The sequence below is a fragment of the Equus przewalskii genome, chromosome 3 (genome assembly GCF_037783145.1).
Source record: "Equus przewalskii isolate Varuska chromosome 3, EquPr2, whole genome shotgun sequence".
Taxonomy (NCBI): Eukaryota; Metazoa; Chordata; class Mammalia; order Perissodactyla; family Equidae; genus Equus; species Equus przewalskii.
In genome coordinates, this window is record NC_091833.1 from 98148411 (window position 1) to 98169923 (window position 21513).

General features: G+C 36.6%; 1 protein-coding gene across 8 annotated transcripts in view; it reads right to left on the reverse strand.

The window, feature by feature from the left end:
* Positions 1-21513, reverse strand: part of STIM2 (stromal interaction molecule 2) — a 170476-nt gene that overhangs the window by 33547 nt on the left and 115416 nt on the right. For all 8 annotated transcript variants that reach the window (XM_070613018.1, XM_070613021.1, XM_070613019.1 and 5 more), the window contains exon 4: positions 1535-1646. In XM_070613018.1, coding sequence (XP_070469119.1) covers positions 1535-1646 — 112 coding nt within the window. The remainder of the gene's footprint in view (positions 1-1534; positions 1647-21513) is intronic.

Sequence of the window (21513 nt, forward strand, 5' to 3'; positions counted from 1 at the left end):
GCTGATCTGAAAGCTGAATGTCTACATTTATAATTTTTCTTCTGTAGTAACGTGTTCACTATTATAAAAAATTATCTTGATTGTGTGATGTTATTTCAACAATTCTAACAGTTTGAGGAATCTTTGACCACCTTTACTTAATCAAAAGAAAAAAGTGGCTATAACATTTATTGCCAAACATAGTGCAGCCTATTTTATTTCACGTTGTTACATAAAGAAACATCCTAAAAGACAACATAAGAAAAATACTATGAGTTCCTCATAATGTATATTTTTGAGGTAACATATATAACTAGAAAAGCCCTAATCCCATTTTAATACTCTACTATTCTGTTCTGTTTTAACTTAGGAACCTGTCTTCTTTAAAAGAACTATATCTTATTTAATTTTTCTCTTCTTTCCAGCATCTAGTTGCACCACGAACACAAAAGATACTCAATACACACTTGCTGAATTGACTTATCCCTGTAATTTCATCATTATGGTCATGAGCACAGCAAAGTCAGAAATACTGACGTTGATTTCAGAATACATTTAAGGGAGATGGGAAAACTCTCAACTTGATCTAAAATACAAACTTCAAAGCAACAAAAGCCACTTATTTAAATAGGGTATATAAGCAAACTGATTATAAATACAATGTGCCTATTTCATCATATATAATAATTAGATAGTAATAAGGGATTAGAGACTTTTTTTATACAAGAAACAATCTAGGGAGGAATGGAACATAAGCAAACTTGTAAGGGTCAAGTTCTGGTAGAACTGTTGCAAATTTTAACACGTAAATCTATAAGGATTATTAAGTTAACTAACGGAGATTTAGAAAACATAATTTAGAAAACTAGTAACAATTAACTCCAGGCATCTAAGGGATAAACTGGTATCCTAGACTTTGGTACCAGACCTATCTGGGTTTAAAAGCTGCCTCTGACAAAATATTTAACTTCTCTCCAACTTGGTTTTTTCAATCTGTAAAATGGGGATGATAATACATACTTCATTTTAACCATGTAGCTTAAATGAGATAATACAGAATATCTCCATGTAATATACATTTAAAAATGGTTGTTATTATTTATATTTTGTTTATTGAACTTCACTTTTTTGAGATTTAACTTATGGCCACTAATATTAAGCAGTTATTGTTGCTATTAAAAGACTATCAATTAAGAAGGATTTGCACATTAATCAATTCAAACAGGTCTTTTCATAAAGGTGGATCCATATCAAATGAATAAATTTTCACTATAGTTACCAAGTGGTTGGCCCTTTGATGTTATCTAAAAAAGATGTAGTTGGCCCACCTTCTAATTCTCAAAATTACTTTCCTTGGGAATAAATTTTAAAAAGGGTCTGATCATTTAGACAAGAAAAATTCATACCTTAAAAAAATTAAAGGAACAGACATATTTATAATATTTCCTTAGAGGTCTTAGCCACAGAAGTAACTTGTAGATTCGGCATTGAAAAGTAACACCTAGCATATAATTCTCCATGCCTGGAAAAATACATTTGGATAATAAAGACCCACCTGGGAAGCGTTGTTCCTTTGACATTATTGTCTCTAAAATTCTTCTCATATTGGGGTAGTTCAACAAATTCTATCAACCACTGAAGTGTGTCCTCGAGGGTCCAATTATGAACTGCAAGAGTTTATAAAAGAGGAAGACATATTTCAAACACAACTGCTTTTAGAATTTATATAAATTATACGTATACATTTATATACATACACACATATATGTAAAATTACTATAACTTCAGAGGAAATAAAGATGTTAGATTGAATTTTTAATTCAAGTCAATCATCAGTGAGTACTAAATTGGTATTTAGCAATCTATAAGAAGCTAAAACAACAGAGACATATCTCCTACCTTTAAGGGCTAACAATAGGGAACAGAGAAGACACGTAAAACAGAACAAAACATTAGCATGGTTAATTATAAAATAAGCAACTATGCAAAGTTTGTACAGGATGAAATAATCCATTACTTCCCTGGTTGTAGAAAATTCACCAGATATCTATCTATTCTTTCTTTCTTTCATTTAGCCATTCATCCATATAACAATGTAAACCTTCTGAGTATTAGGTTCCATTCTAAGCACTGAGAACACAGCAGTCAACAAGATGGATAAAGTCCTTGCCCTCATGGAACTTAAATTCTTTTGGGAGTGGGAAGGGGCAATTTATGAAAGCAGGAAGAAAAGGGGGGGAAATTTCAGATAGTGTTCACATATTAATAAAGAAAGGAAAGATGTCAGGGTATACCTCTGTGAGGAGCTATTTGAACTGAAACCTAAAAATTGCAAGGAGCCAACATTGTGATGATCTGGGAAAAAATATCCCAAACAGAGAAACTAGTACAAAGGTCTTAAGATAGGAATGAACTAGCTGTGTTTGAGACATAGGAAGAAACCAATCAGAGAGGCCAGGTCACAGAATTTCAAAACTTCTGGATATTTTTCTAATTTCAAGAAGAGGGGGGGTAAAATAATCAATATTTTTAAAATATCAGTCTTCAATGTAGGGAATGGTTTGCAGGAGACAAGACTGAAAACAGAGAGAAATAAGGAGAACATTTCTTATAGAACAGTCTAAGCAAAAGAGGCTATTGCCTTGGACTATGGTGCCAGTAGAGGATATAGTGACAATGGTCAGATTCAGGACATATTCTGGGGTTAATGCTGCTAGATGTGCTGATGAAATGGATGGGGATTGGTAGCTAGAGGAAAGCCAAAAAAAGTACAGAGGGTGGTGCCGTAAACTGAGATAGGAAAGAATGGGGAGGAACAGATTGGGGAGGAACAGATTGGGGAGGCAAGTAGGGGCAGGTGACAGAGATCAAAAGTTCTGTTTTTAGACATGTGATGTTTGAAGTATGCATGAGACACTTAAGTGTAGATAAACAGTAGCAAGTCTGGCGCTTAGGGAAGAGTAAGGTTAGGAAAAGAGAGAGAAATTGGGAGTCGTCAGCATACAGATGGTCTTTAGACTGAATGAGATCCCCAGAAGAGTGAGCATAGCTATTAATGTATTCTAGGAGACTGGCCCTAAATCATGAAGAAAATGATAGCTAACATCTCTTCCTCCCAGACACTTATTTTGAATTAAGCCCTTCATATACATTTTTTCCTTTAAGGCTTTAAGAAGAAAAACTTATGAGGCCCTGACATGATTATCTATCTCCATTATGGAGATAAGAAACTGAGAAGTTAAGAGACTAAAATAGTCAGCAGCAGGATGGGATTTGAACCCAGACCGAATGACCTCAGGACTTGACTCTATGCTATTCTGAGATCAATAATAATAAATAGCAGTAGAGATATAAACAAGCAGTTAAACATTGGGAGCAACTCAGACATTTCTGCTTAAGGAGTATAAAGGACAATGATGAGCTTATCCACAGGACAGGATGCAAATATGCTTGGAAAATGAAGAGAGCTCCATACTGTCTGCATCTGAGAGTCTGGGAAAACAAAGATCACGCAAAGGTCAAAAGAGAGAAAAGAAAACAAGTGAGAAACAAAAGCAGAACTAGGACTCCATCTGTGGAGGTATAAATCTGAGAAAAGATCTTCCTGATAAACTACAGAAAATTATGAATTAACTTTTGCAAGCAAAGCTAATTTTTCACAATATGCCTTTTTCATTAAGTGCTCTTTAGAGGAAAAGCTTAAATAAATCATAAACAAAAAATTAACAAAAGTTCATTTAAAAAATACATATGATTACTGATAATTTTATACTGAGACAAAGCTTTGACTACTTTTTTATGTTCTCTCCTTCATGTGTTCCTGCCACAATCTTGGACATGTGCCTGAGGCTGCCGTAGCCATTTAGCCAAAGAACTTAGAATATCAGCCAAAGATTCAGGCCCGGAGTGCTTCCCACTGAATTTAATACATTCAAAGTAGCTTTTTTAAAGCTCTTAAATTTCTTTCTATTCAAGATGCACTGCATTGAGAATTGCCCTGTCTTGACTGCCAAGAAACTGACAGTGCAGCTGCACCTACACACCCACACAAAACCTCAGCCAAGAAAACAGGATAAGATTCTCTCTGTCATTTCTATGGCTGTTCAACTGATCAACAGCAAAAGTCCCTGCTCTAAATGCTTCAGTACATCAAAATATTCACTCAATTCTAAATGAGCCAGGATAGAAAGGAAGAAAAATCAATGAAAAAGTGTTCAAATCCTAGTATTACTCCACCTAGCAAATAGAATATTATAGTGGTTCTAAAGTAATTTTCTTTACAATGACTGTTTAAAATAACAAAATTTTAACATAGGGCACACAGTTTACTTTGGGGGAAGGCTCACATCTTGAGATGTCTGGTTTCTTCAGTGATGCCTAGTAAATACCTTCCTTTCTCTTCTCATGACCAGGACTTGAATTTTAATATTAGCTTGCTCTGCTCAAAAAACACTAGCTGTCTTTCAATTCTTAGGCGAGATCATACTATGTGCTTCCTCAGGGCCTTTGCACATACTGTTTCCTCAGTATGAGATCCTTTTCTCCATTTCTCTGACTCATCTTCACCTGTTTACTTTATTGAGCCCTCCTATTTCAGTTAAAACTTTAATTCCTCAGGAGAAAGCTTCCCAAACACTGCTACATGATTATAAGTCACTCTGTACTTTTTATGCACAGCATTTAACTAATAATAATTATTTATTTGTATGATCATTATTTCAACATCTGTTTATTCCACTAAAGCATAAGTTTCTTTTTTTTTTCTTCTGGGAAATATTCACCTACAGCTAACATCTGTTGCCAATCTTCTTGTTTTCTGGCTTCCTCCTCAAAGCCTCAGTACATAGTTGTATGTTCTAATTGTAGGTGCTTCTAGTTCTTCTATGTGAGCTGCTGCTACAGCATGGCTGCTGACAGACGAGTGGTGTGGTTCCGTGCCTGGGAACTGAAACCGGGGCCACAGAGGTGGAGCATGCTGAACTTTAACAACTAGGCCATCAGGGCTGCTCAGCATAAGCTTCTCACTTACTATTCTATCCCTAGCACTCGGTACAGAAAAGGTGCTCAACAAATTAACTGTTGGATCCTCTTGAGTAAATGAAGTAGAACATGTTTCATTGACAAGTATTATGAAAACCTACTTTCACATTTTAGTGAGGAGACCCAAATGAACAGAAATAGGAATTTGTCTGTGTAAGAAATTCTTGATGGCAAAGGAATTATTCATTTAAGAAGTATCTGGAGGCCAGCCCCACAACCTAGAGGTTAAGTTCAGCATGCTCTGCTTCGGCAGCCCAGGTTCAGTTCCTGGGCACAGACCTACACCACTCATCGGTGGCCATGCAGTGGCAGCAACCCACATACAAAATAGAGGAAGACTCGCTCAGATGTTAGCTCAGGGCTAATATTTCTCAGCAAAAAAAAAAAAAAGAACTATCTGGTTCCTTATTACCTGCCTCTCCTTGCTCTTTCACATGTGCTGTTGCTAAATAGCACTTCCACCAGAGAGCAGGCAGAGAAGGATATTGTGTTCCTTTAAAAAATGTATTTCCCTATCTGTAAAGCTACTGAAATGCCAATTTCTACATTGCTAACTTATATTGTTTCTGCTAGAAACTGTGGCCAATGTTATATCAGTTAGCATCTCTGAGCGATTTGGGGCAATTTACTCCAAGACCAATAAAAGAACTCTGAAATGAAAGAGACCTCATTCTAGTCCCAGCTGTGTCACTGATTCACTGTGACATCGCAGACAGGTTATTTAACTGTGACTTAGTTTCTTAACACACAAAAGAGTGAAACTGAGTTAAACCATCCTTAAAATTCATTCAAATTCTGTTTCTGTAATTGCACTAGAACAAACAAGAGTTCGTGTTTAAAATACTGCTAAACTGTTAGCCTAGAACAGTAGATTACAGAATACTCACGGGAAAAGTCACTCTAAGAACTTTCAGGGCAGCAACAAAAACTGCTGCTAACATTTATTACATGTTTATTAAACACCAGGAGATTTGCAAATGTTATCTCAAATAATCACTGCAACAACCCTTTGAAGTAGGTACTTGTATCATCATACTGAATCTAAAGGTTTATGAAGGTAAGGTTCTTAATTAGGTATAACAGATAAGCAAATGATGAAACCAGGTTTCAGACCAGGTTTGTTTCTAGCATTGTTAACCACTGTGCAATAACTGCCTCTTTAGAGTTAGGTAAGTAGTCCCAATAATCAAATTAGGTACCACAAGTAGAGAGTTTAAGCTCCAATCGTATTTGCAGCTTTCTGAATGTACCATATTCCCCCAACCACTCCTTCAACCTGGAATGGCTTTCCCTTCTTCCTTCTTTGCCAGGCTTGCTCTTCCTTAGCCCTTAAGACTCAGATCAGAACTCCCTCCTCCACAAAGTTTTCCCTCTCCATCCATTTCCAGATTATAGTTTCTCTTCTTTGTGCCCCTTGATGACCTGTACACATATCTGCCATAAGATTTATCACATACTTCAACACAGGATTTTACATTTTACTATACACTTTCAACATGCATTCTCATTTAACCACCTCAATAACCACATTTGAGAAATAGCTGTTATCTCTACAGTCTATACAGAGAACCTTGCCCAAGAAAGGCCAAGTAATCACACACTTGTTCATACATCTCTAGCAACCAGGAGAGCTAGAATTTGAACTCTAATCTGATCCCAAGTTCACTATCAATATAGATGGCTCCTGATTCAGAACAAGAGCTGACTGTTTAATACTTAAAATACATTTTCTCTTAGAATCAAACCTTCTAGACATACAGTACTAATGTAATACAAGAGTTAAACATTATATATGAACCATCTGCCATAGGGAATTGCATTAATGGATTCAGGATTCCACTAGAGACATCAAATACACATCGCGGCCTACTGAAAGCCTGGAGATAGTAACACAATAGCTCAATGGAGCTATGTCAGTTCATCATGGGGGTGACTCCCATGACTTGAAAAAGGGGCTCTAACAGCCTGAAGGACAAGATTTCAAAGAGGCAGGGGATTCGGAGCTGAAGCGGGACTCTAGAGCAAAGTAGGTCGGCGGATGACAGGGGAGAGAGGGGACAGGGTGGTGAGTGAAATCAAATCTTCAGGAGATGAGGGAGTGTGGGGATATAGGATGTGTGGGGGCACGTGTTTATGGATCTTCACAGAAACAGAGGTAAGATGAGGATTCTCCTTTTCATCATCCTTCTCCCTTGCTGCTATCAACAGGGCTATTTCTGTAATAGGGAATGAAGCCACTGAGGCTGCAACAACAGTTTCCCTTTCTTCCCCTTTCTACTTGCTACTGACAGTCCGACTGCCATATAATTATTTTGGACAAGCACTTGAAAAAGATAAAAAAATGATACTAGGCCGAAGGGGAGAAAGCTTTTAGACAGCAGTAGGATCTGTAGCCATGGGGAGAATGAAGAGATAGGAAAGGCTAGAAATAGCCAGCAACAAACAGGTAAGGAAACTACCATTCCTGTGGCCACCCAGCTGAAGCAGGCTTCTAAAAAAGACATGAGTCACGCATAGGTATATCCACAGCTGTACAAATTAGGTTAGAAAAGGAAGAAACACTCCAACTGAAAGTCATCTCTCCCTCTCCCCAATTTCCATAGTACTTACTATCTCTACCAAATGGCATATCATATGTGCTGTCTTATTTTATAACTATTTACTTAATTACATCTTATGTTCATACTATACTGTAAGCTTCCGTAAGACAGGGATTATGCAGCCCAGCATAAAGTTGTCGTTCAAGTATTAGCTGAATTTATAGCTGACTTTTTTTCTTCATTAAAGAATTTGTTTTGAATTGTGTCTACTTGCTATCCCATAGTCATGTGAAAGACAATTCCCATAGTTGTGTGAAAGACATACTGTTTTCATGATATCTCGTTTGAAAGCAGCACTGGAGAATCCTTGACTCCAAACAGGATCACAGAGACCTATAACATAATGGAGGTTAGAAGGTGCTAATTTACAGCTGTCTGTTGGATAGTAGGATGAGATATGAGAATTTTCGTGCTGCCAGTCCATCCCTGCCTTAAGCAAACGTGATTTACACAAATCAGAGTGAAAGATACACTTCAAAAGATTAAAATATACCTATTTACTTGCTCCTTTCATCTATAAAAGGCGATCTTATAAAACCAATGCACCCAGTGCACTTAGCCATATACTTGTATTAAGTTACAGGCCTAAAAATACAAAACAGCTTAGTGAAGAACTAACATATAGGTTTTCATCTGTTATATTAATATAAGTTATATTTAATATAAGAACATGTTGTCCTAAAAACCCTCAAAGATAATTTGTGAAATCACCTAAACACTGTGGAAAAAAATAATTTCTAATTATAAACCATTAGTGTGCATGTAGAGACATGGTAATAATAGCAATAGCTAACATTTTGTGAGCACTTGGCAATTTCCAGTAACTGTGCTAAATATGCTTTACATAAATTATCCTGTGAAATTCTTTCAACAACCCTACAAAGTACGTTTTAGAAGCAATAATATAATCTTTATTTACAGATCCTTAAGCTGAAGCTCAGAGAGTATGAGTAACTTGTCTAAATTGCAAACATTAAGTTAAGTAGTGGAGATGGGATTCAAAACTACATTTGTTGACTTCAAAGCCCCAAGTCTTAACCATTATGCTCCTCCTCCTCTCCCTCCTCTGCAAGCTGAGAAAATTTCAAAATGCAGACAAATTCACCATCAGCCATGTCAGATCCTGGATATAATAAACACACTATTACATTTATTCTGCAATTCATTTTTTAATAGCTCTCCTACTACTTTTTAAAAACTTCTATATCCTAAAGATTTATGATAAAAAACATCTGTAACGTTGTTCTCAATGTTAAGAAAGCAACTGGCATAACAGTTTCCTTTGGCAAACTAATGTATCTTAGAGAAATCAACTTCTGATGTCATAACACAGTACCGCACAGTTAAATACACCCTCACTACTTTCTATTAAAGCATGAAAACATCTTGATAAGTACCAAAAGGTTTGGTAAGGGGGTTAGGCAGGAAAAATAACAAACATTGTTAACAAAAGTAACTATATTTAAAGTTGGCCATATGAAATGGGTATTGAAAGAAGGTCTGATTTTGAAGCTTCTCTGATATACAAGCTAAAAACTATTCAGTTCGAAAAATATTTGAATTATTGTCACGTTTATATGAAGTACTATATTCTAAAAGATAGGTGCACATCAGTATTTACTTTTCTAAATTCAATTTCAACTTACAAAAGCCTCAAAAGTTTTCTTCACAGTGACAGACAACTTATCACAGGAAAATGCAATTGACCTAAGGTTCAATATAGCAGGACTTTGATACAAGCAACTTTATGCAATATAAACATTTTTTTTAAAAAAAAACCTCTTTAAAATCTAAAAGATGAAAAAGCTTAAAGCCTTCCACACTTTATCTTAATTCACCCAGTGTATAGACTTTGTGGTGCTGCTTCTGAGTGAGACTTTAGATGATCAGCTGCTCAGCACAGTCAGGGCACGCTTATCTTTAGAACAGTGCAGAATGCGAGCTCCTCATGTGCATGTTGGTCAGCGGGGCATGTCTTTGTAACATGGACTAAATTCCTGCAACATGCTATATTTGGACACCTAAAAGCTACACCCTGAACTTGGGAAGTCCAGATATTAGTAGTTATACCAAAGAGAAATAAATATGCACCTTCCCTCATGAGCTCCTTCCCTTTTACCATGAAAGAATTACATGTAATTTTTAGGCACACTAGGTAAATGTTAGTAAACATCTGAACATTCAGAACTTCAAAATTACCAGGGTGTTCTCTTCCCAACAGTGGTACAATGGACACTAAGGGAAGGCTTTATTACTTTTTCTACCGTAAACTGCAATCTTATCATTTAACAGAGTACACTATCAACATCTAGCTCGTGAAGATGGTGAGAGATAACAAAGACATATCTTAAAAACAGAAATTAGGGAAACACTGAGTCTCAAAACTGTATGACTGTTCTGCAGATTAACTAACTAAATGTACATGGAAATGACTCTTAGGAGTGGTAAAAGTGCTCTACAAATGTAAATTATTAATAACATAAATAAGTATAGGGTCAGAAATTTTTTGTAATTAAGTCAATTCAAGGAACATGCTTTCTTTATAAATGGTTCAACAAAACCAGTGGACTCAATGGCCATAAAGGAACTAAATGTTTAATCAAGTTTTCTTAAATATCTCATCATAGTGTCACTGAAGTACCACCTTAGGGACAGAGTGGCTGAATCTTTGGTTATTCATTCTTCCATTTCAAACTCAGTCTTTTTTTTTTTAAACATTGAATTGAGAATAAAATGAGCATTTCACATCAAATGAAGGTAAATTCTTTAAAGGGCAGACAATATTTCTTATTCATTCCTATATTTCCAACATGTTATAAATGCCAAAAATATAGCAGGCTACTAAACAAATGTGGAATGGCAGATACATCTTGGAAACTCAATGAATACTTGTTGGATGAGTGAATGGATGACTAAATGATTCTTTTAACCACAGCTGCCAGGAAAACATCACCTTCATTCACTCTTTTTAGTGGCATTTCTAGATAAGACAAAAACTCTTTCAAAAGTATGACTAAGTTTCATAAAATGGAAAGGATCCTGTCTTTCAAAGAATATGTTTAAGAATAACAAAAAATCTACTTCTAAATTATAATTTTACAAATGTTTGCTTTAATTTTCTGCTACAAAATGATCAAAAATGCTCAATTTTTTTTTCTCTTGGAATTTGAAAGCTTCTTCAAAAGATTTTCTGTACAGACAACTTGGAACCCTTTTACTCAATAAATATTTACTGAATGCATAGTAATTACTACGAGGCACTGGATAAAATAAATGGAAAACATCAGAGTCAAGAAACTATTAGCAAGGCTAGCAGAAAGCTCAATGTAAAAAAATGTATTGACTTGAAGAGGGAGTTTGACAAAAAATGAACACAAAAGCCCAGTTAATAAACACCTTCTTTCTAAAAGGTATTAAATGAAATGCCAGCTAAAAAGAGCTTTTACAACTTCTTGTCACATAATCTCCAGGTAAGAAGAGACATTACATTCGAAACTTGTCAATCCTAGTTTCTTTTAGAATAGAAAAATTCATGAATTCCAATGGTAGAAGCATTTTCAGGATAATCTTACTCAGGAAATTTGTTTGATCTGAAATTACATATGACTTTTTCTAGTACATTTAGCATTTAAAAATCTAACAGTTCACAAATATCATTAGCTGCATTTACTTAGTATACAGCATTTTCCAACTTAGGCTTCACTTACTATATACAGTAGTGGTTTAACTAATTATTATTAATGCCAAAACTTTTAGGAAAAGTTCACTTGTTTTGTAAGTACTGACACAGTGGTCAAAACACTAAAATCCTAAGTAGCTTAGGAGACCTTTGTCAACAGCTAGAGTTATGTGAAGAAGGAAAAATATGAATGATGTGCTTCAGTAATAAAAATAAATTCATCAAGACAGACTCATCAACACAATGTCACTGGATAGTGCTCACTCAGACTTCGCTCCAAAGTTCTTTCCAATTCTCAAATTCATTTCAAAATCTTTCAATTGCCCAGCAGCAGCCAGGTTCCATGTGAGGGTGGGAAGATAGGCCAGTGGCAGCCAGAGTCTGCATAATGGGGACACTGAGGTTGCAGCTCAGCAATGGCAGAGGTCCACACAAGGCAGGCTCCTGAGTGAGGTAACAGCCCAGTGGGGTCAAGAGACTGGTCATGTACAGGGAAACTAAGCAAATGAAAAAACATATTTAAGATAAAAGAGGGATGTTTTCCACAGTTAGTAAAAAGAGGTACAAATAGGGAAAGAGGTTAAGTGAGAATTAACCCAGTAGTGTTGGACTGGTGTTAGTGTGAACTGGTATCAAGTATCAGTGTGAATGCAGGACCTTTAATATAGAGAGAGAAAAAAAATAAAGGGGTGTGTATATCTTAACTCTGTCCACTGACAGGGCCTGGGAACAATAACACCTCAGTAACAATGAGTGCACAAATCTTGGTTTCTAAATACCATTTCAACTAAAAGTAACCAGGACTCCTTGGAGAAATGGTTGTTTCCAAGGCTAGGGCTGAGAAATAACAAAATGAACCTGGAACATCTTTTTAGGCCAGAAAGTAAGGAAGGGCTCAAAAAATGATGGAGACAGACATATACAAGAATACAGAAGCCAGCTTGAAAGGCTTCCCACTAGCCAAGTTTGGGACAATTTGAGCATCAAAATAATGACAGCAACAAATTATACGCCACTGAATAAGACAAAAATCCAGGAGTCCACAATGATATAAATGAATAAATGCAGATGATAAATTTTTAGAACAGTCATAAGATTGTGAGATTCACTATTTCTCCAATTTCTATTTTCAAGATATGTCTGTTATCTCTCACCATGTTAGCAGGACACGATGTTGATAATGTGCTCTGTTTAAGTCTTTTCCTTAGAGTAGAATGCAAACTAATAAATAGAAAGAATGATGGAACTTGAAAAATTACAATTTGGCAACCATCAGAGTAATAATTCAGGCAAGAAACATTCATGGATGCTAAAATTAGTGGATGAAAGTGACATAAGTAATGCAATTTTACAAAGTCTCCAAGTTTCTCCTCACAAAAAATATTTATTAATTACAAAGGGGGCAAAAAGTAACTATATGGTTACAGAAAGGTAGCAGACACTTTCTTAATCGGTTGATCAAAGTTAACACCATCGGTAATAGGACAAATTGACACTATGTGCCACTCAAAAGTGTGTAATGAGGGGCTGGCCCCGTGGCCAAGCGGTTAAGTTCGCGCGCTCCGCTGCAGGCGGCCCAGTGTTTTGTTGGTTCGAATCCTGGGCGCGGACATGACACTGCTCATCAAACCACACTGAGGCAGCGTCCCACATGCCACAACTAGAAGGACCCACAACAAAGAATATACAACTATGTACTGGGGGGCTTTGGGGAGAAAAAGGAAAAAATAAAATCTTTAAAAAAAAAAAAAAAAGTGTGTAATGAAAAGAATCACTTCTGTGACTGCGCAGCCCAAAACGCACAATCTGGATCTAGTCATATGAAAACATCAAACAAATTCTAATTTAGATACAACCTACAAAATGACTTTGGAAAATTACTGGCCAAAGACATGCAAGTCCAGGAAATACTAAGGAATTGTTGTGAATTAAAGATTACAGAGCCAGGATAACTGAGCATAATGCATACTCCTGGACCTTTTGGCTGTAAAGGTCATTATTAGGACAAATGGCAAAATTGGAATAGACAGTGTATATGAGACCTCTTTGTTCTGTTCCTGTAACTTTCACTAAATTTGAAATTGCTTTCAATTAAGAAATTAAAATTTAAAAGAGAAATCTTTCAATTGTTTTTCAATTTGTAGATACAGAGTTCTAACAATTGCTAACTTCTCAATTACCTTGCAGCTTGTGGTTTTCTTCAAGGACAGTAATCTTCTAACACTAACAATAATAGGCCCTTGTTAGCTACCAAGTATTGTTCTAGGCTCTGTCTATTCATTAACTCATTTAATCCTCAACCTAATCCTCTACAGTGGGTACTATTATTAGCTACGTTTTACAGATAGGGAAAGTTAAGAACAGGGAGATTAAGGTACTTGGTCAAGATCACAAATCTAGTATTTAGACACTTGAATTCAGGCAGTCAAGCTCCATACTTACTTTGGGACGCTGTGTCTAGGAAAGGATAGCACACCTTGGGGTTTCTCAAGATATCAGAGTCTAAAAGATGAGAGGCTTCAGTAATTATGAAGCCTCAGAATACATAAAAAGTTTACTTGTTGTTCAATATTCATTTAGTACCAGGTTGAAAAGATGTAAGATACTAAATTCACAATATGGGAAAGCTTTTAGTATGAATTTAAGATATTTATCTAGCAAAACACTAATAAACTACTATAAAAATGTTTATGATACATTTTGAAAACTAGACTTTAAAGGAAAACTGATTCTTCTCTTGACTTTGGTTGCATTCAGGAATAATATGAAATTTTAGTAGTCCTTTTTAGGAACAAGGTGATTAAATTGGTTTAAATTACGAAAACATTTAAACTGTACTATTTCTCTATTTTTTCTGGGCCAGAGATGAAATAATCTGCTTCAAATTTTTTTCAGCTTTTCTAATTGTTTATTCAATAATTCCCACTTGTATTTCTTTGTTCTCTTGAAACTGACTTATTTCCCAGATCCAGAAGTGCTTTGCGGTTTTAACTCTTTTTTTCCAGTCCCCAGCTGTGCCAATGGGGAAGAAAGTAATTTTGCTTACTTTGGTGAAACAGTGTTGGAGATAAACCAACAAGTTATTACCAAACCTTCAGATTCAGAGTTCTTCTTAAATTATAAATTGCCCTTCCTTATATTTATTTCATACAAACAAAATATTTTATTATCTAGTAAGTAATAATTAATTTTAAAGAAGTGTAGACAAACCAAAAATGATAAAAGTGACCTCTAAATCCTGCCTAACCAATTTACTTGCAAAATAAACAAATTCTTATACTCTAGAAGACAAATAATATACCTATTTGTAGTTTATACATGTCTTCAGTCTACACAAATGCTACTAATAAAAATATTGCACCAAATCAGTATTTCAAAAATATTGCACCAATTTAGAATTCTGCTCCTTGCTTCCCATTAATATAAAGAAAAATGAAAGACATTCACAATGACATCAAATTAATTTTTGAAAAAATATAACCCCAATTTTTCATTAAAAAAACATGGAAAATGAAGACAGCACTATTGAAGACAGCTCTGTAAACTGTAAAACTATCGGTTTCTTATAGTTGCCTAAGTCACATAAATGTGTCACTTTTCCTGGAATTAACAGCAAGATAATATCTATAACTACTTTTAATTTAATAAAACTCTTTTTGTAATTTCATAAAGGCATATCCTCCTAGACAATTCTCTACATGCCTTTATAAACTTTACATTCCTTGGCTTTCTAGTGTTATATTTGTTCTTTTTCCCTATAAGAAGGCCTCACTTGGCAAAAATTCATAAGTAAATCAAATGACAAGAACTCCAACATCATGAAGACATAGCACTGCAAAACACTTCCACATTCTTAAGTTTGATAGTACAGCAGAGCAGTAGTTGGGACAGCAGTTGATATTCTCAGACATTACTTAGGTGTCATGAATACTATCTGCCTTTTGGATGCGTTTAGGTCACGTGCTAAGAATCATCCATTCCCTGAATTTACAAGGTATTTGGAGGGCATTTCTATTTCAAGATTTCCAAAGTAACTCAGAATGAAGAGCACCTAGTTTTTGCCACCTCAAATTTACTTTTCTGCTCCTCCAATGATGCTTTTAAAAACACGTGTTTCCTCTTGCACAGTACAGACATGTCTGGTGACCCTAGTTAAACACAGTCAGGGTTTCACCTTGTCACAGTAAAAAGTGCCGTCCATGCAGAAGTGAAAATCTATAATGGCCAGGAAGATTTTGGAAAGGGGAGAGGTGGAATAAAATTTACTGATATAGGGGTCGGCCCCGTGGCCGAGTGGTTGAGTTTGCACGCTCCACTTCGGTGGCCCGGGGTTTCACCAGTTCGAATCCTGGGCGCGGACATGGCACCACTTGTCAGGCCATGCTGAGGCAGTGTCCCACATGCCACAACTAGAAGGATCCACAACTAAAACTACACAACTATGTACCAGGGGGCTTTGGGAGAAAAAGGAAAAAAATAAAATCTTAAAAAAAATTTACTGATATAGTTTCCAGTGTTGTTATATTAGCTCATTTCAATAAAATGTCAAAACAGGATTTAATAAAGCATCTATATTTGAGAAATGATATACTCAATTACCATAAAATTCAGAGTGAGGCCAAAAGAGGCCCATGAGAAAATCCATGTATAGTACAGAAGTTCTAGACTGCAATTTGTCAAGAACATATCAGATTTTTCTGCAGGAGTGGCTATATCATGGGAGCCATGCTGCCAGATCCTACTCATCCATCCCTGGATCCAGAATAATCTTTTAAGCTTTTCTTCTACCTACTCTTCTCAAAGTCTAGTTGCTCTTATTCATCAGTCTATTATGGCTGTTTATCTGCTAGGTACCACTTCTCTCTCTGTCTTCTGAGACAAGACTTATCATTGCCAGGGAGATGGGGCCAGGGGAGGAAGTAATCACAGGACTCCATCCTAGAGATCACAGTGATAGGTGTAGGTGTGGCCACATAATCTAAGCCAGTTATTTCCTGAAACTTTTTAACTAGAGTAGGTAGGTAAGACTCCTGTATCTCTTTGGTCATGATCCTGGAAAAAGGTAAGCCTACAACTGCCAGCAGCCACAGAGATAACCTCTAAGAAACGCAGTAGGAGAAAACAAAACCAAAATCCAGAAAGAGAGGCCAGCCAGGTGGCAGAGTGGTTAAGTTTGCACGTTCCACTTCAGTGGCCCGGGGTTCACTGGTTAGGATCCCAGGTGCAGACCTACACACCGCTTGTCAAGCCATGCTGTGGCAGGCATCCCACACATAAAGTAGAGGAAGATGAAAACAAGCCATACCAACTCATCTGGGACACAGCAAAAGTGGTCCTAAGAGGGAAATTCATTGTGATACAGGCTCATCTCAATAAACAAGAAAAATCTCAGATAAGCAATCTCAAACGACACCTAACAGAATTAGAAAAAGAAGAACAAACAAAGCCCAAAGTCAGTAGAAGGAGGGAAATAATAAAAATTAGAGAAGAAATAAATGAAATTGAAACAAAAAAGACAGCAGAAAGGATCAATGAAACAAAGAGTTGGTTCTTTGAAAAAATAAACAAAATTGACAAACCCGTAGCCAGGCTAAGAAAAAAAGAGAGAAGACTCAAATAAATAAAATTAGAAATGAGAGGAGAAATCACAACGGATACCACAGAAATACAAAAGATCATAAGAGAATACTATGAAAAACTATATGCCAACAAATTGGACAAGCTAGAAGAAATGGATAAATTCTTAGACTCTTACAACCTCCCAAAACTGAAGCAGGAAGAAATAGAGAATCTGAACAGACCAATCACAAGCAAAGAAATCGAAACAGTAACCAAAAACCTCCCCCAAAATAAAAGTCCAGGACCAGATGGCTTCTCTGTAGAATTCAACCAAACATTCAAAGAAAATTTAATACCTATCCTTCTCAAACTATTCCCTAACACATTATATGATAATGAAGCCCACATCACCCTGATCCCAAAACCCAACAAGGACAACACAAAGAAGGAAAACTACAGGTCAATATCACTGATGAACATAGATGCAAAAATCCTCAACAAAATTTTAGCAAACCGAATACAGCAGTACATTAAAAAGATACACCATGATCAAGTGGGATTTATATCAGGGACACAGGGATGGTTCAACATCCACAAGTCAATCAACATGATACACTACATTAACAAAATGAGAAACAAAAACCCACATGATCATCTCAACAGATGCAGAGAAAGCATTTGACAAGATCCAACAGCCATTTATGATAAAAACTCTCAATAAAATGGGTATAGAAGGAAAGTACCTCAACATAATAAAGGCCATATATGACAGACCCACAGCCAACATCATACTCAATGGGCAAAAACTGAAAGCCATCCCTCTGAGAACAAGAACAAGACAAGGGTGTCCACTCTCACCACTCTTATTCAAGATAGTACTAGAGGTTTTGGCCAGAGCAGTTAAGCAGGAAAAAGAAATAAAAGGAATCCAAATAGGCAATGAAGAAGTGAAACTCTCACTGTTTGCAGACAACATGGTCTTATATATAGAAAACCCCAAAGAATCCATTGGAAAACTTTTAGAAATAACAATGACAGCAAAGTTGCAGGGTACAAAATCAACATACATAAATCAGTAGCATTTCTATACTTTAACAATGAACTAACAGAAAAAGAACTCAAGAACACAATACCATTCACAATAGCAACAAAAAGAATAAAATACCTTGGGGTAAACTTAATCAAGGAAGTGAAAGATCTATGCAACAAAAACTACAAGACTTTCCTGAAAGAAATTGATGACAACACAAAGAGATGGAAAGATATTCCACGCACGTGGATTGGAAAAATAAACATAGTTAAAATGTCCATACTACCTAAAGCAATCTAGAGATTCAACACTATCCAAATCAGAATCCCAATCACATTCTTCAGAGAAGCAGAACAAAGAATCCTAAAATTCAAATTGGGCAACAAAAGACCCCCCAATCGCTAAAGCAATCCTGAGAAAAAAGAACAAAGCTGAAGGCATCACAATCCCTGACTTCAAAACATACTACAAAGCTACAGTAATCAAAACAGCATGGTACTGGTACAAAAACAGGTGCACAGCTCAATGGAACAGATTTGAAAGCCCAGAAATAAAACCACACATCTATGGACAGCTAATCTTTGACAAAAGAGCTGAGGGCATACAATAGAGAAAAGAAAGTCTCTTCAACAAATGGTGCTGGGAAAACTGAACAGCCACATATAAAAGAATGAAAATTGACCATTCTTTTTCACTGTTCACAAAATTAACTCAAAATGGATCAAAGACCTAAAGGTAAGACCTGAAACCATAAGGCTTCTAGCAGAAAATATAGGCAGTACACTCTTTGACATTAGTATCAAAAGGATCTTTTTGGACACCATGTCTTCTCAGACAAGGGAAACAATAGAAAGAATAAACAAATGGGACTTCATCAGACTACAGAGCTTTTTCAAGGCAAAGAAAAACAGGATTGAAACAAAAAAACAACCCACCAATTGGGAAAAAATATTTGCAAGTCATATATTCGACAAAGGGTTCATTTCCACAATATATAAAGAACTCAACAACAAAAAATCAAACAACCCAATCAAAAAATGGGCAGGGGACATGAACAGACATTTCTCCAAAGATGATGTACGGATGGCCAATAGGCACATGAAAAGATGCTCATCATTACTGATCATCAGGGAAATGCAAATCAAAACTACACTAAGTTATCACCTTACACCCGTTAGAATGGCAAAAATAACCAAAACAAAAAGTGACAAATGTTGGAGAGGTTGTGGAGGAAAAGGAACCCTCATACACTGTTGGTGGGAATGCAAACTGGTGCAGCCACTATGGAAAACAGTATAGAGATTTCTCAAACAATTAATAATAGAAATACCATATGACCCAGCCATCCCACTACTGGGTATCTATCCAAAGAACTTGAAATCAGCAATTCTAAAAGTCCCATGCACCCCTATGTTCACTGCAGCATTATTTACAATAGCCAAGATGTGGAAGCAACCTAAGTGCCCATTAATTGATGATTGGATAAAGAAGATATGCTGTATGTATGCAATGGAATACTACTCATCCATAAAAAAGGATAAAATCGTCTCATTCACAACAACATGGACGGACCTTGAGGGTATTATGTTAAGTGAAATAAGCCAGATAGAGAAAGACAATCTCTGTATGACTCCACTCATATGTGGAGGTTAAACATGTAACCAAAGAGAACAGATTAGTGGCTACCAGGGGAAAGGGGCAGTGGGGGGTGGGCACAAAGGGTGAAGTGGTACACCTACAACATGACTGACAAACAGTAATGTACAACTGAAATTTCACAAGGTTGTAAACTATCATAATCTTAATAAAAAGTAAAAAAAAAAAAAAGAGGAAGATTGGTGGCAGATGTTAGTTCAGGGCCAATCTTCCTCAAAAAAAAAAAAAAAAAGAAATCCAGAAAGAAAGAAAGAGAGAAATACAGATAACCAGAGTGGATTAAATCCCTGACTACAAACTTACACTTTCTCATTAAATAAGGATAGTTTTCTTCTTTTAATTAAGATAGATTGATTTTCTCCTACATGAATTATTTCCCAACTGGGTCATTCCATTAATATATAAACACACGGTAAAATTTCCCATCTTTTAGAAAATAAAAAAACTTCCTTCCCATCATACGTATCTTCAGGTATCATAGTCCCATTTCTCTTCTCCTTCTTCTGAAAGTCAACAATATTTACTATCTTCACTTCCTCTTTAATCCACTCCAATCAGACTTTCACTTCCACCACTACAGTGCAACTGCTTTTGTCAAGATCACCAACAACCTTAACCTCTACTTTGCCAATCCAATGATGAGGTCCCTGTCATCATCTCATTCGAACTTCTGGAACATCTAACACTGACTGTGCCCTCTTTTTTTCTTTTTTTTGAGGAAGATTAGCCCTGAGCTAACTACTGCCAATCCTCCTCTTTTGCTGAGGAAGACTGGCCCTGAGCTAACATCCGTGCTCATCTTCCTCTACTTCATATGTGGGACACCTGCCACAGCACGGCTTGATTAGCCGTGCCATGTCCGCACCTGGGATCTGAACCGGCAAACCCCGGGCTGCCAAAGCGGAACGTGCGCACTTAACCACTGCACCACTAGGCCGGCCTCTGACTGTGCCCTCTTTCTTAAAATATTTCCTTCATAGGCTTCCAGGACCCTACATTCTCCTGGTTCCCCTCACAAATCTCTCACTGGTCATTTCTTCTGTTTCTTCCTTCCTGGCTCCTTAATCCTGCTTCTTAATCTCTCAGCACTCAGTCCCTCACCTCTTTGCATCATGATCTCAGTGTTTCTCAACCTTTTTTTTTTCATTATTGACTCCCCCAAATTGAGCCTGTTCAGACTTTTTTCCCTTAATCGCCTCCATCTCCAAGAAATTTTAATACCACAGGTATATAAAACCTAAGAGCCATCCTTAATTCCTGCCCCACCCCCCATTAACTTTCTGCATCCAATCCAACAGCAAATCCTGTCAGCTATTCCTTCAAACTATATCATAAATCCGTCCTCGCTGCTACCTCCCTCTCGCTAGGTCACTGCAAGACCCTCAAGAGACCTTCTACTTCTACTCCTGCTCCTCTTCTTCAAAAGTCTAATATCCACATAGTAACTACAATAATCTTTTCAAAAGATAAATCACATCACTACTTTGCTCAAAATTTCTAAATGGAGCTAGACTTGCAATATACTTACATTATGCTTACAACAAATTCCCTACTCTTTATTAGACCCTAAAAGGTCCTGTGAGAGCTGGCCCGTCTACCTCGCCGATCTTGTCTCCTACCACGTTCCCCATCCCTTACGACCTTCTGGCTCTACTAGCCTTCTTGCAGTCCCCTGAACACTCTGAGGCTACGCCAGCCTGGGGTCTCAGCCTGGCAGATCCCTAACCTGGAGTATGCTTCAGCTGGACCTTCCCTTGGCTCACTCTCTCCCAGCACTCAGGTCTATGACCAAATATCACCTCTTTCTGGAGATCTTCCTTGATGCACCTTACTTAAATAGCCCTTGCCCTACCTGATCACTGGCTACATGTTATCTTGCTTTACTTTTATCACATCACTTATCTGTTCCAGTAGTCATGTGAGTGTGTATATATCTACATGCACACATGCAAACTTGTTCACTATCTGTC